At 30.2% G+C, this 25,112-nt stretch overlaps 1 protein-coding gene across 5 annotated transcripts in view; it reads right to left on the minus strand.

Moving 5' to 3' along the window:
- Nucleotides 1–25,112, minus strand: part of LOC117179440 (GTPase-activating Rap/Ran-GAP domain-like protein 3) — a 125,861-nt gene that overhangs the window by 41,915 nt on the left and 58,834 nt on the right. For all 5 annotated transcript variants that reach the window (XM_033371243.1, XM_033371239.1, XM_033371240.1 and 2 more), the window contains 8 exons: nt 19,329–19,395; nt 19,152–19,235; nt 12,836–12,917; nt 12,614–12,732; nt 12,458–12,522; nt 7,829–7,895; nt 7,658–7,760; nt 2,335–2,433 (listed from right to left, as the gene is read on the minus strand). In XM_033371243.1, coding sequence (XP_033227134.1) covers nt 2,335–2,433; nt 7,658–7,760; nt 7,829–7,895; nt 12,458–12,522; nt 12,614–12,732; nt 12,836–12,917; nt 19,152–19,235; nt 19,329–19,331 — 622 coding nt within the window. In that variant the 5' untranslated portion in view covers nt 19,332–19,395. The remainder of the gene's footprint in view (nt 1–2,334; nt 2,434–7,657; nt 7,761–7,828; nt 7,896–12,457; nt 12,523–12,613; nt 12,733–12,835; nt 12,918–19,151; nt 19,236–19,328; nt 19,396–25,112) is intronic.

The raw sequence follows: 25,112 nt of genomic DNA on the forward strand, positions 1-25,112 counted from the left end.
TACTCTTTCTGTATCCTGATTTTGGATGCCCACCCAACCGTTCATGTCTCCTAGTAGAATTATTCTTTCCCCATGTTCGCAGATGTTTATTGTGTCATTTAATGTATCCCAGAAGGCGTCTTTTACTTCTCTAGGATCACTATCAACCGGCGCGTGGCATGCTATGATACGAGTAAATAGTCTTCTGATTCCTACTTTCATTCTAGCCCACAGCATTTTGGGAGACACGAAACCATGGTCCCCGAGATGCTGCTTTGCTCTTTCATACAAAATCAGACCTACTCCTTGTTTACTATGTGATTCACAGTCTACTCCTGACCATATGTCAAATCCTCCTTTCAACACGCCGTTTTTTATGTCTTTAGTTTCGCATCCCTTTTTCTTTGTTTCGGGCACACATAAAATACCTAGTTGCTTCACGTCCATAGTTTCACGCAATTCTTTTACCTTGAGATCATTTACTCCCCTAGCATTCCAAACACCCAGTCTCAATTCGTCGCCTAAAACATGACCTTCAGATTTTCCGTGGGCATGCCTTTTGTCATTAAAAGTTCCAGTCCTTTCCGAGGCTATTTTGTAGTTTGTATTATTCATTTTTAGATTATACGCCCAACTAACACCTTTATGCAATAAGTTTATTTTCTGAGTCGAAATCATGTCAAAGTTAAGTATCACATCGTCATATGGTGGAGATTGTAGTTCTAATGTCAGTCCCACCAAAAACTTCAGTTAATAAGGGAGGGTTGGGAGAGGGGGGGGGGAGGTAGAACTGGAACCGAGAGAGTCGTGATTAACATTAATGTATATGAAATTTATTAAGGTCGCTTTTAAGGGCGATTTTATATGCTTGATATATTAATTTTAATATGCTTGGGTATATTAAGTTTTATACTATTTTTAGCAGTACCGAGCCAGATTTGCAAAATTCAAAATGGAGCATTCAATGTGGCGGAAGTCTTCAAAAAATGAATGGATTTTCATGAAATTTCGCGTCTATGGGTTTTTGGGGCTTTTGATAATAAGTCTGAAGTCAGATTTGAAAAATTGAAAATGGTGGATCTAATATGGCCGACTTATTTGGAAAAAATGGTTGGATTTTCATAAAACTTGTTACTCAGGTATTTTTGGAGTCGCTGATTACAAATCTGAAGTCGGCTTTCACATATTCATAATAGAAGATTCAATATGGCGAAATATTTTTAACAAGATGAATGGATTTTTGTCATATTTCATATCTAGAGGTTTAAGGGTCGTTGATTACAAATTAGATTCATATTGAATCCGCCAATTTGAATTTTGCAAATCGGTCTCCGGATTTGTAATAAGCGACCCAAAAACCCCTGAGTATTTTGATGACAAGTTTGATAACAGTCTGACAAGTTTGATGAAAATCCTATAAATTTTTCAAAATTTGTCAATCATGTTGAATCCGCCATGTTGAATTTTTTAAATCTGATTTTAGATTCGTGATCAGTGACCCCGAAAACCCCCTAAGGTGCATATATCCATAAAATTAGTTTGATAGAGAGTTGTAATCAATTTGAGTTATTTTAATGAGTCACTCGTAAAATATATTATTATTAGGACTAAGGTATGTAAAAATGTACTATTTTGCTCCTATATCGCAAGTCAGGTTAAATGGTATGATAATTAAATATCTCGTACCGATCGTATCAATCTCACGAAACGTCAGAGGTAACTTTTTTTAATTTAAGCTTTTATGATTTGAATATAAAATAATTATAGATTCAACTATTATTTACTCAATAAACTGATTTTATTTTTAAGTGTGCTGATGATAAATGATAATCATCGAGATTTGAGTATTTTGGCATGCTCTATTTTTGTCTATAAGAATACTCAATTGAGTATATAAGCTTTATTAAAAAACGATCAACTTTCTTAAATTTTTAGAATATGATCCATTTCAATGTTGTTGAATTTTTTCCTATCTACTGTAGGGTGGTTTCCCCTAGCCCAGATCCTAGATATATCTCAATTTCTAGGAATATACCAAATTATAGAATTGTAATTCTGATATATATTCGGAAAATTCCAGGAATATCGATATTTCCGCTTTTTGGAATATAATTCGCGATATTCGTAAGATATCCTGCGAGATAAATGGGATATTCTGCCGATGTCATATGCTGTGAGGGTAAAAGTAAAATGTAAATTTAAACTACACCCCTTTGTTAATTCGCTGTTTGCAAAATTCATGAAACGTTTTCATGTAAACTGTGCGAGGAAAATCTAATTACAAATGATTAATTTAATATCCCCCTACATCCGTTACTTCCTACGCAGTACATGAATGAAGTAAATTGATCTTACCCTTTACGTCGAGACCTCCTCTGTATTTGTCCCAACCCTTGAGCCGTATTCGTTCCCCAAGCGTTTCCAGGAACCTCTCGAAACCCGGACTGCCCCTTTCTGCAAAAAAAAGTTAACTGGTGTCACAAGGTCGAATAACTCTTCCAGGGTGTCTAGACTCTAGCCTGCGGACCGGGAAATCGAAAAAAGGGGAAAAATCTGAGCATTTTATTTGCCTGGGAGAAACGGGAATTTTATCTAGGATTGGGTATTTTTTTCTTTTAACAAAAATCTACTTTTTTTTATTTTATCCTATTATTATTATTGTTGAAGTTTATTTGAGAATCAGAGGGAGGGGCATCTCATTGTTTTACTTATGATACGATCAAAGCTAATTGATCTTCGATTATATGTACACACATACAAGTAAAGTATACATTACCGTTCTTAAATTCTGTTAATAATAATTATGACATGGGCCAAGATAAAGACACTTTATTAATGTTTGAAGAAGATATTGTAAAAATAGGACAAATTTCAATGTTTTCTTAAAATGTATTAAAAATATCATATAATAAACATTTTACCACGTTGAAAACAGAAATTTGAAAAAATTCATACATCTTATCTATTGAAAAATGATAATAAAAATCGATTGAATATGTATTTTAAATAAGTTTAATCGAAACCTCACGATTACGAGGTTGTTCAAAATATGCTTAAAAAATAGTTTTCTTCGGGTTTTCTTGTACGCCACCCTCCTCTAAATTTGTTCGAATTTACAAGAAAATAAATGGGTTAAAAATGATATTCAGAGGTTCCACGACACAAAAACAATCTGCTAAGGTTACAAGATTTTCAGTTAAAATAGAGACAGCACATATTCTAATAGAATAGAGTGTGCAATTTCAAATTTTTATTTTAGTCTCTGCAATGAACTTTGTGTTATAATTCAAAACAAAATTTTTGCAAGTTATTTACAGAATCACTGCTCCCACCTACTCCGAAACATGCCATCCTTTGTTTTTTATCTCTACCGCAACTTTCCACGATTATTCAAACGAATATTGAATATTATTAAAAATAATGATAAATTGTTTAGGAAATGATGAGTGTTGATTTAAATTAATTATTACTTTATTCTAATATAAAAGTGGACCAAAATTGGAACATTTTTAAAAAGCCGGAAATTTCTAGCATTATTCTAAGATGGTATTGTTATAAATAATAATAATACATTGTTTATAAAATCATTTCACTTAACTCTAATTTACCATTGCCTCGTTCTAACTGAAGACTTGAAAACAAATAAAAATATTCATAAAAAACGCGACTTTCTAACTCTATTCCAAGACAAAATTGCTGTAAACAGTAACAAAATGTTCAACAAATTTATGTAAATATATTTTTATCAGTAAAAAAATGTATTTTATGTATTAGGAACAATTTGTACTTCATCGGGCTTGGGAATCTCTAAATATAATTTTTTTGGACAAAAGATACATTTATTTTTTGTGGATTCGAACAAATGGCGGGGACAGGGCAGTCTCCAATTTGTTAAAAATTCCGTTTTTTTCTTCACATCGATCAACATTAAACCGTGACTTTAACATGAACATGAGGTTTTAAATGCGAAAAGCTCAGTTTTCGAAATAACAGAAAAAGAAGTACTTATAAATTAAAGTTCAGTCATCCTTTAAGGAATTTTCAAAAAATAATTTACCTACCCATAAACTTCTAATTTTTACTCCCGCAAACCTCCTGTAATGTGTCCGGAAAATGAAAAAAATTGCAAAATAGCGGTAATTATTTTTCTTCGTCAAGCAAATCGTGAATATTTCTTATTTTCTGGGATTGAGGACTAAATAAATTAATGAATGTTAAGAGTGATATTTTTTTTAAAAGATAGTTTGCAATTATTAAAACAATTAACATAAGTTACTCCTTTCCATAAGAAAATAATTATCCAGAACGTGGGTAAAAAATTGAATGGAATTTGAAAAAATTAAGGTGCAAGTGAATAATAATTGATTGTTTGAATAATTGCAAACTGGCTTCCACAAAAAATTATTTAATAATTGTGAAATTAATTTCAGATAATAGTATGTATTCCAGATTTAAAAGAAGAGAAAATTGTTTAAGGAAATTAAATTTGTTTAAATACTTGATTAATGTCTTTAACAAAAAATAACACTATTAGTATTCAATAACTGCATTATTAATTTCAGAAATTACTATCTTTGCAAAATTTAGATGAGAAAAAAAATTGTTTAAATAAATGAAAATGGTTTGCTTGATTGCCAAATATCGTAAATAACATATATGTACCACACTCAGCATTTAAATAAAAGCCAAATGTGTTATTTAAATGCTCTTGACCTGCATCAAATCTAATATTTATCCCGAAAAATAATAACATCATGATTTAAAGGAGAATAAAATAATTTTAACAATTAAAAATTAGTTTAAAAATACTTAAAAACTTGTCACTTATCACATAAAAATAATTCAGGTTGAAAAAATTCCATAAAATACCGTTTTTTGCGGGAATTTAAAATAAAACTACTACTTTGTATTTTCGGGTGCATTTTCCGGGCACGATACAAGGGGATTTGGGAAATTAAAATGAAAAGTTGTTAGTTAAAAAATGCACCTACTCAGGTAAAAAATATTCGCAGTTGCATATTTATTTAATTGATTGCTTATAATAATTGTTAATTTAATTATTAGCTGACAATCTTGATTAAATATATGCATTGAATGGCTTCTGACAGAACTTATTGAAAAAGAGAAAATTTCACGAATGAACGCTCCTTTGGAGCATTTGATTTCTATAATTATATAATTATGAAAAACAATATTATATATATTCCCTGTTAACAATTGCAATTCCGATACAAAATAAAAGGCATTTTAGGTAAGAAATTTGTGTTTTTAATATTTGCGCACTATACTAAAGTATTTGTTTATATAAATTGTCAATAAAAATTGAAGAAATTCCTGATAAAACCAAAAATCCTATTTTTGAAATTTAGCTGTCTGGTTTAAAAACTCGGCCGACGCTCGTAAACTCTGAAAGCATTGACCCTGCGCCTTTAGAAATGAAAATTTACAAAATCGCAAAATTATTGTTTTAAATGTACGCTTACATATAATAACAAGATGAAAATTTTTTTCCCTTTTTTTGTTGTTTGATGATTAGTTTTAATAATAACAATTAAGAACAGAAAAAACATTTCCCAATAATCAAAAAGTGATTAAAGCATAAATCATCATAACCCAGCTAAATATTATTTAAACTCTTAAAAATATACCTCACATATAAGTTATACTTTAAGGATGACAATACGATAATGAAAAATGTTGAAATTATGTTTTGTTTAATAATATTCAATTGCAAATTGGGCTCGATTGGTAATCATGTTTTTTTAGTTTCGCCGTCAAAAATTATCGACGGAACTTTAGATTAGAAACAACTTCCAACTAGAAAGTTTTTCTGTACAGTATCAAAAAGATTTCTGAAATGTTTTAGATAGATTAATTAAAAACTGGCGAAAGTATATATTATCAAAAATAGTTCGCGACGAATCCTGAAAAGCTCATCAGCGAGTTCGCTGTTTGAGGAAGAATTGTTACGGCGCGGCGTCGTATACTATTTCACAAAGTAAAATTTCCGCCAATTTTGAATATATCTTTCTAGAACTTCCTAGAACTTTCTAGAACTTTCTAGAAATATTCTTCCAACTATATAGAACAACTGTAATGCTCGTAGTTGTGGCAAATTTGAAGTTTCCTCGATGCTTTTTGTTCGCAAAACTAGAAAAACGAGATTGGCCTTAATTTGCAATTAAATATTATTAAAGAAAAGGTCCTTTCAAATTTTTTTATTTTTTGTTGAAATTCATAAAGTATATTTTACATCCAAGCTGTTTCAATAATAATGAGCTGATTCATGGTGATTTATGTTTGAAGTACTTATTGATTTTTGGGAACTTTTTTCAGTTAACATTTTTTGTATTAAAACTAATCATGAAACAAAAACAATGCTAGCTAAAAAAAATTCGATCTTGTTATTATATGAAACTCTGTATTTGAACAAAATTAATTTTGCGAATTTTAAAATTTTTTTTTATTAAGACCCAGAGACTAACGTTTTAAGTGTTTTCGAGTCGGAAGACCCGAAATCTTGGCTAAAATTAAAAACATGAAACAATCAGGCTCAAAGTTCTTATTAGCGGGTTTTCAGTGTCGCTATTAGGAATTTTCTCAATCTTTGCCGCTATTTCGAGATCGTCATTTTTAATTTTGCATCTTTTTAGGGGTCTCTGATTACGACTTTTCGGTCAAAAACTTAAAATTCAAAATAGAGGTTTCGAAATGGCGTCAGAAATATAGAAACTTTGCCGGATTGAGTTAAAAATGCTTACTCGGAGAGTTTCGAGGTCGTTGATAGCATATCTTCAGTCCAAAATAAAAAAATTTCAAATCGTGGCGAAAATTGAGAAAAGTTAACGAATTGGACCAGATGTACTTTCTCAAATTGAATTAAATTTTTGAAACTTAATATTCTAACAAAACTATAACAAGATAGTAATTTGTATTTTCAAAATTTCTATTTCATTGCTATGACATAAATAATTATTTAAGCTATGTTATTCATTATTAATTAATTTATAATCTATTTTTTATTTATCATGTGTGTTATTAATTAAATTGCAATCAATTCCAAAATCATTAAGTAGCATATCATAATAATTATAAATTATTATTATCTTCAAGTAATTGCCAAATTGCACAAAGACATCTTTAACCCTTAAAGCTATCCCTGGGGTCTTTTATACCCAGCCTTCTCTAAGTCATGATTTTCGTAGGTTAAAAATTTTTAAATCAGACTTACAGCGAAAATTTTGTTAAAGTACTATATCTTAAGTATATGCAGTTCAATTTTTAGGTCTTATTATTGAAAATTAAAAGAAATATAGATTTTTTGGTAAAAAGTCATTTTTTCCATTTTTTTTAGCTTAAAACATTTTTTTATATATTAAAATTAAAAAGAAATATATTAACTAGTTTTATATTATAAAGGATATACAAAAGTGCACTTAAATAAATTTTTGTGTAAAAATATTAAAAATCCTTGTTGCAATAAAGAAATTTCTGATGGGGTCTTCAGCGACCCCCCTCATACTTAATGTTATCACAGAGAGGGGATACCTTTTAAGGGTTAAATTGGGCAGGCGAAAAAATTTAGCCGAAAAAAACCGGGAATTTAAAATTAACTTGATGACTAGACACCCTGCTTTTAGTCATTTGGAATTCCAATAAAAAAGTGAATATTCGTTACCATTCGATAGCATCTCGTCGTCAGTCGTCTGGTCTTCTCTGGCATAAATAATACCGAATTTGAAGTTTACTGAACCCTCTTGTTCTTCAAGTAACAGAAGATCCTACAATATTTCAACAATGGTAATTTAATTACTGAAGAAAGAGAATAGACACAATTTTATGAAAATACCTTTTGTATTTCCGGTGAAAATATTTCCCTGGGTGCTTTGTCTAGTTTTTCAAGTCCAAAGAAATTGCTGCAAAGGAAAAAGAGGAAAGACATTTCATCAATGGTATTCCTCAAAGTTAAAGCAGGTACTCCTGCAGCTGCAGCCGTATTTTTAGAGGTTGGGGCTGATAGAACAAAGCCCAGAGGATAGAAAGAGTTTCTTCTCCAGGAATATTCGAATATATGCGTTGAATACAAATTACCTCGTGAAAATTTATAGGAATAAGAGGGTGGAAAGAAAAACGGCACTAAATATTCATTTTAACCTTAGTAGAGAACTTGTAATACATTTCTTCACGGTTTTAAATTCATATACTTCTAGAAATTATTGAAAAGTAACGTGTTCCTTGAAACGTTATATAAAAAAAGACGAGTATTCAAAAAATCAGTTCAATTTTTTTCAAAAATGATGACTTTTAAAGAAAATAATGACATTTTTAATAAATTTGTAACCCAGAAGGTTATTCCTCTAGCAGAAAAGACGAATTTGCAACAAAATACTTGAATCTTTAAATAAAAAGATAGTTTTTCAAAAATCAATTTCTAACTAAAAAGATCATTTTTGTACAAAAAAGGACGCATTTTAAACATAATACATAAATTTTCATCGAGAAAAGATTGATTTTCTACGTTAAAAGGACGAATTTTAAATAAAATGCATGAGCTTTCAACTAAAACAGTTAATTTACTACTAAAAAGGACAAATTTTAAACAAAATAATGAATTTTTAACTAGAAAGAATGATTTTTTACAAAAAAAGATAAATTTTTATTGGCATTTTCATCTGAAAAAAGTTCAATCTTTAGCATGAAACGACGAATTTTAAACCAAATGGTTAAACTTTCAACAAATATATAAAGTTTTAAATAAAAAAGATAAGTTTTTAAACTAAAATAAAAGAGGTACATTATCAGCTTAAATAATTAATTTAAAAAACAAAGTATCAATAAAAGAGATGAATTTGAACCATATACATGAATTTTCATCAAAATTTTTGATAATTTAATATAAAAAGTTAAATTTACAATCGAAAATGAAATAATTTAATTAACTGTTATTGAAAAAATTGAGTTTTACAAAAAAAAAACTTATTTTTAACCGAATAATTAAATTTTATATCAAGGATATGAATCTTTCGCAGAAAAATGAATTTTTAACGGAATAGTTCAGCTTTCAACCAATTTCAATCAACTGCCAGGGTCATTAGCAACTGTACTGTAGGGTTAATTTTAAACTATATGGTATCTGTAGGGACAAGGGACAAAAACTAACGACCAAGGGATAGAAGCGACGCTTTCAAAAAGCACGTCCAGCCTCGCTTCCTGCTTTGGGAATCGAACCCGCGCCAGCGTGGCTGTCAAAACTGCAGTATTGAAATATAAGTAGAATTTCTTTATAAAAATAATGAACTTTCAATGAAGAAAAGTTCGATTTTCTTATTGATTCCTATTAACTCATCATTTTAGCAAAAAAATTATAAAAATTATAAAAAGGGGAAACGGTGAAGTTGATTTAGAACAGGAGAAAAAGAGTAATTCTTTAAAAGGGAGATATAAAGTTGGCAATCAGAAAAAGGTTGTGAAGTCTGCAAAGTAATGGGATTTATAGATACGCAATTTGCAAATAGATTTCAATTTTCGTTTCCGAAATAAGAGTGAATTAATGTTATATAATTACTGTGAAGATTTTTAACTGATTTTGGTAGGCTGAACGGTTTTTAAAAATGTGAAAAAGTTGTCTATGTAATCTGAAAAACTCTAAAAATATTTTTAAAACATTGTTTTGAAGTTTTGGTTTAAAACTTTTTTCGACGTGTTTCCCTTAATGTGTTTGAACATTTGTTCAAAAACTTTTGTTGGATTTTTTTTTAAATTCTGCGTAAATGTAATTTTTACCAAATAAATTCATATACATATCCTTCGCATGAATTTGCATACAAATAGTTCCAGAACATTCTAAAATATCTACAAATGTGGCTAATATACTTCCTAAAAAAATTCTAGAAAGTAAGAAAAAAGTGCGCTTGGTACATTTTTTCTGTCTCCGAAACAAAAAAGAAAACCTATTTTATTAATTTTTTAGTTATTTTTCGTCTTTCATGTGATATAATTCCCACCATTTTTTTATGATGCCAACTTTGGGAAAGGGGTTTACTCCTTCAACCGTACAAGTTTAAAGGGATTTTAAATTTATAAGATTCCCAGGGATTTCAATATTTTGAAAATTTCAAGGGATTTTAAACAGATATAAAATATATAAAAACATTCCAAAGACTCTAAAGGACTTTGAGGAATTTAGAGAAGATTATATAGAGCTTTAGGGGGTAAATAAAATGAAATGAAGTTTTAGGAGACTTCTATGGATTTGATGGGGCCTCAGAAGATTTTTAAGATTTGGACATTTTTAATGGAATTTTAACCCGTCAAAGGCAAGCACCTTCACGCACCGTCTATAGGCACACTGCTGCGAATTGTTTTTTTTGCAATGTTAATACTCAACATTTAACATGTTGAACATATAATAAACATCTAGCATATGTTACGCATATTTCACATATATGTATATTTAATCTAGCGGGGATAAACCGCTGCAGTTGTGCCTGCGCAAATTCCAGAAAACTAAAAGATTTTCCGGTGCGATTCTCACACCAGTGTGCCTTCTACGCGTTAAAGTATATTAGATATTTCAGGAGATTTTACAGGACTTCACCAGATTCAACTGGGTCTTACAAATTTCAGAGTTTTAAAAAATACAAAAAAATGTATAAAGACACTTGAAATATCACAAATCTCATATGAAATCATGTAATGCAACTTGAAATAAGTTTCTATTTTTAATTTTTTCCCAATTTTAAGTCCAATTGTTAACCTTTTTAATTATAAAATCATTTAGTTTGAATACGTGTTCTAATATATTTTATATCATAGATTTTCCATTTTGTGTATTCATTTTAAGCCCAAACTTTCAGATTTTAACGTTAAATATTAAGCTTTTTTAATTGGAAAGCCTTAATAGTTAATCGAATGTAAACATCGATTGAAAATTTATAAACTATTTTTAATTGAGGAATAATTTGAAATTATAGATTTTCAATTAAACTATTTTACTCAATTTTAAATCGTATTCTAATATTGTTTCAATCTAAAATATTCCGTTTTTAGCCCATTAAACTTGATGGTTTTTATTTTAAAAAAGGACAGTTTTGAAATATTTAGCAACATTAAATCGTTCATTTAAAATTAGTAACTATAAAACAAATCTTCAAAATTATAAAATTAGAAACTGAATTGTTTGAAATAGAAAGCCTTGAATTGTTAAAAGTTTGGACTGCTAAATTTAAACATTAAACGTTACAATTTTAATCATTGGAATTAGAAAAATTTTATTTTGTAAGTAAAAATGCTAAATTTTAATTTTGCAGTTCAATGCATTTAATTTAAATTTGTATAATTGAAAAGAGTTTCAAGCTTCCATTTTACACATATAAATTATTTAGCCTTTGAAAACAGAATTTCGGAATTCAAAATGTTTTTAGCTTCCAATTTTAAAGTTTAAAAATCAGAATACTTCAAACTGCGTTTTAATATTTTAATTTTAGGGATCGTGAAAAACTCTAGCAAACCGATAAATAATCGAAAAAAAATGTTCTCGGCCACAACCATCTAAAACAGCCACCCTGGTTATAGAAAACTTCAAGAGATTAAAAAATTTCTAGGGATTTTCAAATGATTTATCAGGGTTTCAGAAGTTTAAAATATCTCGAAGATTTCAAGGAATTTTACAATATTTGAAGGATTCAAAGGATTTCGAAAAAAATTAAAAGATTCTATAAGATTTCAAGGAGTTTGAACAGATTCTAAGGGATTTAAAAAAATTGTAAAGTTTTCCAGATGATTGCAACAGAATTTCAATGGATTTGAACAATTTCAAGAGATTTCAAAACTTTAAAAAAAATATCAAAGATTTCAAGGATTTTAGTGTTTCAAATATTGAATAATTTTTTAAGGAATTTTGAAAGAGATCATTGATCTCAAGGCGTTTCATGGGGATTTTATTAGATTTTTGTGGGATTACTAGGAATTTTAAAAGATTGAATGAATGCTACAAATTTCAAGGTATTTCAAAGGTTTTAAATTTCACGAGAGGGCTTTTTACGGGCTTTACAAAATTGTTTACAATCTGAACAACAAATTTCAGGGTTTTCTGGAAGGATTTCAATGGATTTCACAGCTTTTAGAGTGCATCTTAAAAGATTCAAAAGAATTTCATTACATTTTTTGGAAGATGTATACTGCATATCAGATTAAAAAAGAGGTAATCCCAAGATGTAATATAATATTTAAAAAATTCCTTGAAAAATTGTTTATTTTAATATCTCGAATGAGTCCGCAGCCTGTCATTTCAACCAATGTGTGCTTAACTGTATTTGTTAGGTACATTATCAGTACATTATCTAAGAAAGTAGGCCACCATATGTGCTGTAATTTATTTAAAAGGCTTTAAATGTTCTGACAACATCGAATAAACATCATGGGACATACAAATTAAAATCTATTTAAAAATCGCCCACATAGTCTTTAGAAAGTTTACCTGAGGATTTGTTTGACAGTCATCGTTTTATTCGGCGAGTAAGGCAGGGATATCTTTTGAGCACCCTGGATGAAAAAAAGAGAATCAGACTAGCATCGATCGTTGAGTTTTATTATCTGAAAAAGATTAAAGTATGATTTATGAAAGTATATTCACCGTGCGTCTCCAAAGAATCACCCTGTAGTGGGGGACGCATTGATCACCACCCTCGCTGATAACTACAGACAGGAACAAGGGATTTCGTTCTTGATCTGAGGCCACATAATTTTGATGCACTAGCAAAAAACAAGTCAAAATCAGGAAAAAATATTACACTTCGCTAATTCCGAATAGATTTCTACTGAATTCAAGGCGTGCACGATGCTTGAGTGTACTCACATTTTCCAAGAAAATATTTGAAGTACCATCGGGTCTGGTACTCTGGATTTTCCAATACTGGCGTACTCGGCGAACCAAACATCTTTTGTGAAGCACCGAATATTCGAGGGAAAAAAATATAGTTTTAGTCTATTTTAGATGGAAAATTTTGAATTAGTTTTATTCCATGTCTAATTGAAAAATATGTTGTGGGTTTTCGACCTCGTGTTTAACTTTATCTTTTACATTGAACTAGAAAACAAATACGCGCGCCAAGTGTGCGGTCTTATCTTTGTTGCTCACGCAATTTTCAAATTAAAATATAAAATTAACATTAATGCGACATTTGGTAATTGTTTGCTTTGATGACTTTCCGAATTTTTTAGTGAATGAGTTCAAACCTTATGCAAAACTTTCTTTCTATTCCAAAAATAGAATATAATGAGTTGGATAAGACGAAAAAGCGTTTGTAGTTTAGTCAGAAAATACGAAAATATACAAGAAAAATTTTGTTTAATAATTGATTTTTTTCAGCGTTTTGGGGTTTCCACGGAATTATAATCACTTGGTACTGATTTGATAAACCCTTGACAAAAAAATTGTTTTTTAAAAAAAACCGAAAATTTTTTTTTTTGAATACATGTCTTTTTAAATAAAGTTTCAGAAAGAAACCATATAAGAAGAAATGTTATTATATTGAAAGAAATGTGAATCCGTCAAAGATTTAATTAATGTTGCATATTAATAGATTTGAATGATTTGAATGAATTTAAATAATTGTCGATTCATTTTAATATTTAAAAAGCTGCTTAATTTGAGATGTTATAATGTTAGAATTGCTCAAATTAAATTTAAAATCTTATATTTTAAGTAAATGTTGTTTTATTAGCAAATTATAAATGTTTGAAAATTTCTTTTATATATATATAATATTAATTTTTTCTGCTGAAAAATGGAAGGGATTTCTCGTACAATACGCCAACTAAACCGAAAAATATGAACTTAATTACTATTTTTCGACAAAAAGACTAATATACTATAAATAAGAAATTGTTCGAAATTGTAGATATTCTTTGACACTTAATGCTTTTTTTTCAAATAAACCGTTTCAGGTGAGAACCGTCGAAATTACATTCATTTATTTAAAAACCGTAAATCTTCATTCAAATCTATATTAATGTTTCCGGTGTGAAACGATAACTTAACCCAGCATTAAAGAAAATGATTTCCTTGGAAATATGATTATTCTTTACCAAAAATACGGACTTCCGATGTAAAATACCAACATAAACTAAAGTTTTTAATAGAAACTTCAATTTTCGACAAAATGATGCTAATATAATTCCAGGTTTTTCAAGCTTGCAAGTTTTATTATATAAAAAAGATTATTGAATTTAATTTTTAAACGAAAAGATTATATATTCCCTTGAAGAGACGATTTTTCTACAAAAAGTTTACTTTTTTAAACCTAAAGTATCAATTTCGTTCAAAAAGGATCATCTTCAATTAAATGAATGAATTTTCTACCAAAAAAGACAAATTTTCAAGAAAATTATGAATCGTCAACAACAACAAAAAAAGACTTGTTAACCAAGAAGATTTATTTTCTGCCAAAAGTATTATTTTTATAATAAAACAGTTAAATTTTCAATTAAAGAAATCAATTTTTAACTAAAATGATGAATCTTTAGTCAAACAAGTGAATATTTGACAGTGTAGTTGAATCCTTGACCGAAAAAGATGAATTCATAACGAAAAATATAATGGTTGATATTAAAATTAAAAAGATCTTAATTTTGAATAAAAAATATTTAAATTCATCTAAAAGGAAGAATTTTAGTTAAGATATTTGGACACTCAATAAAAAAATTATTTTTAAATTAAATAGTTGTATATTTAATAAAAAATATGAAATTCTTACCAAAACAAATTTTCCAATCAAGAAAGAAAAGAAATTTTAGGCAAATTATACTTCAAAGCGAAAAATGATAATGTTTCACATATAATACAAATTTCGAATACTCTTTACTTTTTTAATTAATTTGTTTATTTAATTCAATGTTATATAAATATAATTATCCTAGGTTTTTTTGAGACAATTTAAAATGATTTTTGAAAATTTTAGATAAGTTGAAAAAGTTTATAGAAACATTCCAAGAATCTTGTTTTTTTTTGTTTTACAGGATTTAACAAAATTTTAGGAAAACTTGGGTTAGTTAAAGAGGCATTTAGGACTTTTGAACGCTTCGAAAACCTTGTCTTAAAATCTTCTGGATTCTTTTTGGACATATTCTGAAATCTTCAAAGCTATACACGCTCAGGAGGTGAAAGGGGAACGGTAATTGATTATGTGATAGTGGATGATGAGGTAAGAGAGAAATATGAATAAAAGTGGAGCAAATGTAAAAAGTGTAGGAAAGGGGGATTGGTCAAGAGAAGGAAAAGAACAGTTTAGAGAAAAAGTCGGAAATACCAAAATGGGAGAGGAAATGTGGACGAGGAGATGGAAAAAATTATAGGAGAAATAAAAATAGGATTAGAGTGCACAAACAAAAATAAAGTTAGCAAAGGGGGGGGGGGTAGAAGTGAGTGGGATGAGGACTGTAAAGAGAAAAAAAAGGAGGTCAGCAAGAAATTAAGAAAGTGAAGAAAAGAAAAAAGTAATGGGGAAGACTATAGGGGAAAAAAAGAAAGAGTATACTGAGTTGTGTTATCACAGAAAGAGGAAGAGAATAAAAGGTTTGAGGGAGAGAAGGCTAGAACGGAAGAAGAGGTATGGAAGGTAGTAAATAGAGAAAGAAAAAGAAGAAAAAGAGTAAACCAAGATATTGAAATGGTAGAATGGAAGAAATATTTTTTGGATTTGCTAGAAGGAGTAGAGAGAAAAGTTATAAAAGGAGGAAAATATGGTAGAGAAATACATGAGGAAGAGGACATATCCAGGGAAGAAATAGTTAAGGTTTTATGAATAATGAAGGATGGAAAGGCACCTGGTATATATGAGATTCTAAATGAAGTATGGAAATATAGAGGGGAGGAACTAGAGGAATGGTCATGGATAATCTGTAATAGAGTATGGAGACGAGAGGTGGGGCCAGAGTTATGGAAAGAAGTAGTAGTTATATCAAAAGTAAAGAATGGCAAAGGAGAGGAGGTTATAGATTATATGGGGGTGACGTTGATGCCAACATTGTATAAAGTATATGTAACTATTTTGTCGGAGAGATTGAAGATAGAAGTTGAAGAAAAAAAGATCGAGCCACCGAATCAAACAGGGTTTAGAAAAGGAATGGGGGTAATGGACAACATATACGTTCTGAACTATCTAGTAAATAAGAGAATTGAAAGGGAAAAAGGGGCAATGATAGCAATGTTCGTGGACTTAAAGGTGGCGTTTGACTCTTTAGACCGTGGCGAAATAGAAAAGGTTATGGTAAAAATGGGGATAAAAGAGGGATTAATTAAGAGAGTATCAGAAATTTTTAGAGAGACAAAGATCAGGTTAAGCTAAGAGAGCAATTAGGAGATAGTTTCTTGTTGGTGAGAGGTGTGAGACAAGGATGTCCTCTGAGCCCCCTTTTATTGAATGTATTAATAACAGACTTAGAAGAAGAAATGAGGAGAAAAGGTTGGGGAGGAGTTAGGATAGGGAAGAAAAAGATATATACACTGGCATACGCAGACGACATGGTATTAATGGCAGATGATAAAGAAGGGATGGCAAGATTAATTACAGGATTAGAGAAATACTTAGATGGGAAAAAGCTGAATGCAAATGTAGAAAAGACAAAGATAATGAGGTTTAGAAAAGGAGGGGGAGGAAGAAAGAATGAACAGGGAGATGGAAGGGAATAAAGTTAGAAGAAGTTAAAGGGTATAAATATTTAAGATATATCTTGCAAACGAATGGAGATCATACAGCTCATATAAGAGAAAGGTTAAAAAAAGCAGCAGGGGTAATGAAACAGATATGGGGAATAGGAAAAAGAAGGTTAAACAAAATTGGAGAAGGAGAATGTGGTTATTTGATACGCTGGTATGGCCGGTATTAAGTTATGGAGCAGAGATATGGGGATGAAAAGAAAAAAAGATATTAAGAGTTTACAAGAAAGGTATATAAGGTGGACCCTAGGGGTAGACAGGAGTACGCCAGGATATATGGTGAGAGAAGAAGCGCAAAGGTATAAGTTAAGTATTAGAGCGGGAAAGAGGGCATGGAAATTTGAGATGAAACTAAGAGAGGGAAAGGGAGGGGAGTTGGTGAGAAAGTGTTTCATGGAGGTAGAAGAGAAGAGAGGGAGGGCGATCGAATTAACGAGATGGGAAGAAGAAAGGAGGAAGTTCTTTAATGATAGAGAAATAGAAGACGGGACTGCAGTCAACTATGAAGAATTGGAAAAAGGGAGAGGGAAAGACAATTAATAGAAATATGGGGGATGATTGAGGAATCAAAATACAATAAATAGTATAAGATGGTAAAAAAGGAAGGAGTGTCAAAGTATTTAGAAAAGGGATGGGGAGAGAGAAGGTGGACCAGAATAGCAATATTTAGATTGGGACACGAGGTAAGGGAGGGGATGTACTGGGAAAAAGAAGAGAACAGAAAGTGTAAAATATGTGAATGGGAGGAGGAAACATGGGAGCATGTATGGGAAGGATGTAGGAGAAAAATGGAAGATAAAGAAAGCTGGCAAGAGAATGTGGTTAAGATTCTAGGGGAAAATGGATTAGGAGAAGAATGAACATGAAAAAAGGGAAATGCAGGTATAAAAAAGTCAAAGAAAAAGGAAACGGAAGTCGCCTAGATTAGAAGCGTAAAGATTGTAAGTAATGGTAAGGTAAAAGTTAAGTAGACTAAGATGCGTTTGCGTTCTCATGCTCTCTCTCACGCTTGCACTCTCGCTTTCGTTCGCTCGCTCACTCGTTTGCTAATAAGTCCTAAATTGCGCTATCGCAGGAAATAGAGATAAGGAACTAGATATAAGACTTTATGTAAATAGTTGTAAATAATAATAAAAAATATAGTTGTAAACATATATAGAAAGGATAAGACTGTAAAAAATATAGATATAAGCGGAAAGATTGTAAAGAATGGAAGTCATGTAAACCCTTAGGGTACACATTATGAATAGAGAAGAAGAAAGAAGAGATTGGAAATATTTCTTGAAATAGTTTAAAGTTTTCCTAAGATTTGTTCAAATCATGTGCAAATTAAAAACCTTGTCTTAAAATCTTCTGGATTATTTTTGGACATATTTTGAAATCTTCAAAGCTTAAATTTAATCTTTTGAAATTAGATCTAAAAGATTTTGAAAAATTGTTTACGTTACCCATGATTTCATTTTTCTCATCTTTAGAAGTTTGAAAAGTTCACAAATTATATATTGTTGCAGCATAATTTGAAGAACAGCATTTTTTTCCAAATATTAAAATAATTGACAATTAAAATCTTCTCTTTTATTAATAATTTTTACAAACAACAATGAATTCGAGATTTTCATTCAACCAATTTTTTTAAATAGGATTGAACGTAGAAGAGGTTTTAACAAATATATAAGAAATGTTAGCTTCAGTAAAGTATATATTATCCATTTATCATTTCCTAACTACTGTTTTAATATTTTAGAATAAGCTTTCTTCAATTTGTGAATTTCTTACAACTTTAAACAATTTACATATAACTCTTCTGTTATTTGTTTATCTTTTAATTGTTTAATTGAATTCGTTATTTGTTACTAGATTGCTTTAATATTTTCAGATTAATGATAGATTTTTACCTTAATTTACTGAAGTCATTTCAATTTATTTTTAATATAAAGATATTAACTAATTTTTCTTCTATTTCGGGACAATTTTTCTCCCAGAATAACCTTTGGCCTTATGGGATTAACTATCATGAAGGAACGATGCTTAGGTTCTTATGATATCCCCATTGCCCATCAGGAAGTATGTTAAAGGCTAAAAGACCGTTTTTATCACCTCTATAAGAGGAAAATGGCAAACGATCATCTACCTTAAAAAGAGATAATCGTTACCTAACAGTTAGGTATTAAGAATTCTTATCGTTCCAAAAGTTTTAAACTTCTCCCTTTTAATTTCCGGTTAGAATAAATATTTCCATATACAGTAACGAACTAATTTTGAGCAGTAACGCCCCAAGGCATTGGTGATTTCCCTTTTTGTAAGTTATTTAAACTTCGAAGTATTTTTTTAATCTTCGTGACTGAAAAATTCTTTTGCATTTAGATTAATGTCATTTTGTGCAAGTTATGAGATTATAGTAGGAGTAGTTTAGACAAAAAATCCTCTGTTATCCGCTTTACTACTTTCATCTCACCTCTTCTTTCTCGCCGGGAGAATCTCCATTTTCTACACGAAATCTTCTTCCGCTGTCTGTGCCATCCTGCTCAATTTGAGGCAACTAAAAATGTTCGAGTTTCAGGAGTAAAGTTATGCATTGTAAAAAACAGCAAGGCATTTCTCTTGCTATGAATTTCTTTACAAATCCTCTTACCATTTCCACGCTTCCGTAACATCTTCTCGACAAAACGCCTCTTCGAGAAACTGTATCCGTTGAAGATCTGAAATCAATAAAAGAAAATTCTTAGAAAACTAGTATTATCAATGATTTATAGTAATAATAATAATAATAATGATAACAATAATAATCGTGGCTCAAGTGTTTAGACGAGTAAAAAACAAGACTTTGTCCAATATGTCAAATTAGCCACATTGCTCTTATTAGATCACTTGACTGCATGACGAAAATGCGTCTGCGACTGATTATATATTCCTAGACAGCCCCGTGCCGACTGCTCAAAAATAAAAATCCAAATTTAACAAAAAATGCCTTCGATATATTGGACTATAACCATCTTAAGTCTGGGACATTAATTTTTATAATAATGATAATAATAATCTACAAGTGTTTGCAACTAATACATTTTGTACGACTGATTTTTCTTTCTTTATTCCTGCTTCTTTAATTGGTTGGTTTTGTTATTTAAATTTTAGAAACATGTAAGTATAAAAGGGGATATTATTCAATTTATAATATCTATGTGAAATTTTTTAGGATTAATATTAAATCTTCAAAATTGTACCAAATAATATAATTAATCATTGGGAACTAAAAATTTTCAAATTAATATATTGGACATTCACTTGCAATGTTTCTTTAATTTTATTTTTCAGTTGAGAAGTGTTTTATTTTTTGATAACTTAAAACACTTGGAATTATATTATTTTCTAAATTTTTCAAAATTTTCCCACTTGAAAATAATTATATCTTACAGTTAGAAAAATAAAGTTTCATAACAGTTTTTGAAATTTGAAGTAGTTAAAAAATCCTTTTTGTAAAAAAAATTAGAAAATGACTTATTTCACTCTGATATTCATAACTTTTTAAGTATTTGATATTATTACTTAACATTTTACTTGAATACTTCCGAAATGCGGCGCTTCAAAAATAAAATTACTCCTATACTGTTCATTCATTTTCTTGAATTGTTTGCGTTTTGTTAAAGCGCAAACAAATCGCTGGGCGTTTTACACTCAGTTTGCGCTTCAAGGGTTAATTCCCTAAATTCCTCAAATGATCTAAATTCCTAAAATTTTCACAATTCCCTAAATCCCTCGAATTTAAGGAGATTTAAAAATTCAGCAAGTTCCCATGAATTAAAGCAATTCAAACTATTTGTTATTGAAGAAATGAAACTGTACAATTTAACATTGGAATTATAGTAATAAAGTCGATGGGTTCTACGAAGAATAGACTATCTTTTCGTTCCCGTTAAGAATTAGGCTTTCAGTTAAGTTTTCAGGAGGAATAAATAAAATATTATTTTTTGAAATATTTCTAATGCATTCAAAACTTCAGCATTTTTTATTAAAGTTTCTAATGTAATTTAAGCTCCTATAACTTTAAAAACAAAAAATTTTAAACGATTTTTATATATTTTAACACTTCTACGTGTTAACTAAATTTCATACAAAATAAAGTTAGCCTAATTCTTAACGGTAACAAAAAGATAGCATATTCTTCGTAGAACCCACCGAAGTTTCATATTCTTATATTATTAATTGCCAATACAACGTTTCCCTGTAGCGCCGTAGCGCAAGTACAATATTGCTAGTTAATGACAATAATCGACAAGTTTTCGCAATTGATACATTATGTTTGCAGCATGAAGTTGAATCGTAGTAATGCTTTTGTTCCTTTTCATTATTTTATTTTGAGATTCGTGTTCTATCAGAATGTGATAGCACAGCTGATGTCATGTTGGCGTTTCACTAATAATTAAACATTTTTAAATATTGATGCACCTTATCAATTTTATGTACACAGATGTAGATAGTAATGGTAAATTTTGATAAATTAACTATAGACAGACATGACAGTCATATCACTCATAAAACTACGAAAAACTTCTAATTTTTACTGATTTAGTTTTTCTTTGGCGTCAGAATATAAATTTTATAAATACATTAATTGTAAAAAGAAGTCATTTAAATTTAAAAATAATTATTCAAAATCCCGGGTGGAAATTTAAGTCGGGGCTGGCCAGTCTACGGCCAGAGAGCCCGGTTTTAAGTCGGGAGCTGGCCGGGGTTTCCGGTCGGAATCCGACCAGCATCGTCACGCTGCGCTGGCCAGCGTCCGGCCATGGAGCATGGCCGGGAGCTGGCCAGGGATTTCGACCGTGGCCCGGACAAGATTAATTGCTGCTTTACTAGATTTAAATAATTCGTGTTTCAATTGTATGCAGATCATCTGTCACTGAGTTAGGGGATCAATTTGATTCTTTTTTACTGTAGAATTGGAGCATATTAATATAGAAAATTCCACACGCTAAGCACACAGGCAACATTAACTATTTTCACGTAGTCTTTGAGAGACAAAAAAGATTTTAAAAATAAATATGAAATGATTGCGAGTATTTTGACTTTAAATATTAATAGTCCTGTTTAGGGTAAAAATACATATATTACATTTTTAAACATTATATATTACAAATAAAATTTCTAATGCTACAGGGTATCGAACCGACATATATCTATACCTAAATCTGACGCCTAGCAGTCGGGAGTGCTAACCACTGCGCTAAACCGACAAGTTGAAACTCGTTGAAAAAGCCATCCTCATAAGCTACAGTTCAGAAAAGTTAAAGTACCAACTTTTAAGTACTCTTTTTCTAATTATTTATTATCATGTGGCGTAATGTTAATATAAAATACACAAACTTTTAACAGGAATATCAGTAAAATACTTTTAAAATCAATAATTTAAATCGATTACAATTTTTCTTCACGTGATATTTGGTGTTTTCCCGTTTTAGACTATTTCACAACTTTTTACAATGACAGGAAATGTAATTTTTTATGAACATTAAAAATTTTCAACGACGGGACTCAGAAATTCAATCGTGAACGCGTGGAACATCCATGCGGGTATACGCATCCATTTTTTAATGAAATCAGAGAAAGTAATTAAGTTATAAACAAGGTTCAACCATTTTATTATTGTCAATCAGCGCCCGGCCAGCTACCGTCTGAACATACGATCATAAGATTTGTCAGATCAGAGTCCAGTCAGCCCCCGACTGGGGTTTTGACATAAATTTTGTCCAGCGAGTCCCCGACCAGCGCACGGCTAGGCTCTTAAAAAACAAACATAGCCCGGCTAGTCCCCGACCAGAAACCTTGTCGTACCAGGGCTAACCCGGGCTATTTTCACACGGGATGTAGTAAATATAAATTTTAATATTCAATTACTTAGACACAATTTTATTTCTTAAAGAAAGCTTAAATATATGAACAAAGTGAAAGTACAAATGTTCAAAATTGAATAATTTTTAAATATCTTCAAGAAAAAAATGGAAGAATTTGTAAATTGGATGCTCTTTGCATTTCGCCATTACAAATTTAAAGTGTAGGAAATAAAAAATAATCTTGATTCGTTCTAATATATATTTGTAACTAATATTGTTCAAATAAATATATTTAACCACTTAGCCTACTATGTTTCTTTAATTTTCTTTTTCTGTTAATTAGTTTTTCATTTAAAAAAAATTAAAATACTTGAATTAGAAAAGAAGCCCTTAACCTGTTTGATTTCTAATACACTGAAAAAAATGGTTAGTTGAGCCAACTATTTAGTTAGTAAGATATGGTACTGCAATTTTATTAGTTGATACTACAATTTTATTAGTTCATGTAACCATTTTATTAGTTGCAGAGGTTATTCAGTTAGTACCAGCAACTAAGTACATGGTTGTCCCAACCAACAAAATAGCAGTACGATATATTACAAACTAAATAGTTGACCCAACTGACCATTTTTTTCAGTGTATAAGTTTAAGTAAAAATAATTAAAATGCTCAAATTCATCATAACTGCAATTTTTTAATTTTAAGCATAAGATGGAGTTCTCAATCTTCTTAGATTATTATATTAAAAAGTCAAAATGATATTAAATATAATAAACATGTAATGACTTTCTCCTTTTATAATCTTTTGAAACTGTAAGTTCAAAAATTGTATTCCTTCTTGATTAGCTTTCAGCTGGAAAATTTCAACGTTAAATTACCCGTGTGGAAATAGCCCGGGTTAGCCCTGGTACAACAAGGTTTCTGGTCGGGGACTGGCCAGGCTATGTTTGTTTTTTCAGAACCTAGCCGTGCGTTGGTCGGGGACTTGCTGGACAAAATTTATGTCAAAACCCCAGTCGGGGGCTGACTGGACACTGATCTGACAAATCTTATGATCGTATGTTCAGACGGTAGCTGGCCGGGTGCTGATTGACAATAATAAAATGATTGAACCTTGTTTATAACTTAATTACTTTCTCTGATTTCATTGAAACATGGATGCGTATACTCGCATGCATGTTATACGCGTGAAAATATATTGGGTAAATATCTTTTTCACACCAAAAATTTTAAGGCTTCATGCGTTCAGACTTTCAAATCATGCATTTTGTGACAAAAATTCGAAGACAATTTATTGAAATTCAAACTCTTTTTTAAGAAAAGAATTCTAGGTTACATTTTTATGAAAAATTGAAAATGTTCAGAAAAAATTACATTTTATATCAAACTTAAACGTTGTAAAATAGTATAAAACACCTAAAAACCAAACCTTACACGAAAGTCGAAAAAACTTTTATCATTAAGAAATTTTCAACTATCACGGTTGAATTTCTGAGTCCCGTCGTTGAAAATTTTTAATGTTCATAAAAAATTACGTTTCCTGTCATTGTAAAAAGTCGCAAAGTAGTCTAAAATGGAAAAAAACAAAATATCACACAAAGAAAAATTGTAATCGATTTAAATTATTTATTTAAAAATTATTTTACTGATATTCCTGTTAAGATTTTGTGTATTTTATATTTACATAACGCCGCATAATAATAAATAATTAGAAAAAGAGTACTTAAAAGTTGGTACTTTAACTTTTCTGAACTGTAGCTTATAAGGATGGCTTTTTCAACGAGTTTCAACTTGTCAGTTTAGCACAGTGGTTAGCACTCCCGACTGCTAGGCGTTAGATTTAGGTATAGATATATGTAGGTTCGATACCCCATATCATTAGAAATTTTATTTGTAATATATAATGTTTGAAAATGTAATCTATGTATTTACCCTAAACAGGACTATTAATATTCAAAGTCAAAATACTTGCAATCATTTCATATTTATTTTTAAAATCTTTTTTGTGTCTCAAAGACTACGTGAAAATAGTTAATGTTGCCTGTGTGCTGGGCGTGTGGAATTTTATATATTAATATGCTCCAATTCTACAGTAAAGAAAAATCAAATTGATCCCCTGACTCAGTGACAGATGCTCTTCATACAATTGAAACACGAATTATTTAAATCTAGTAAAGCAGCAATTAATCTTGTCCGGGTCACGGTCGAAATCCCCGGCCAGCTCCCGGCCAGCTCCCAGACAGCTCCCGGCCATGCTCCATGGTCGGACGCTGGCCAGCGCAGCGTGACGATGCTGGTCGGATTCCGACCAGAAACCCCCGGCCAGCTCCCGACTTAAAGCCGGGCTCTCCAGCCGTAGACTGGCCAGCCCCCGACTTAAATTTCCATATTTCAATTTATAATTGTTAAAAATTAAACTTACATAAACAATTTTCAATTAAAAATTTAAATAATTGAATAAATATAAATTTTAAGTGTTCGATATTAAACAATCTGTAAATGAGGAATATTTAAAATCGTACATTTTCAAAGATTTAGTTTGTTATATCTTGTATAATAATATTGAACAATTTCAAGAATGAATAATA

The sequence above is a fragment of the Belonocnema kinseyi genome, chromosome 9, assembly GCF_010883055.1.
Source record: "Belonocnema kinseyi isolate 2016_QV_RU_SX_M_011 chromosome 9, B_treatae_v1, whole genome shotgun sequence".
Classification (NCBI taxonomy): Eukaryota; Metazoa; Arthropoda; class Insecta; order Hymenoptera; family Cynipidae; genus Belonocnema; species Belonocnema kinseyi.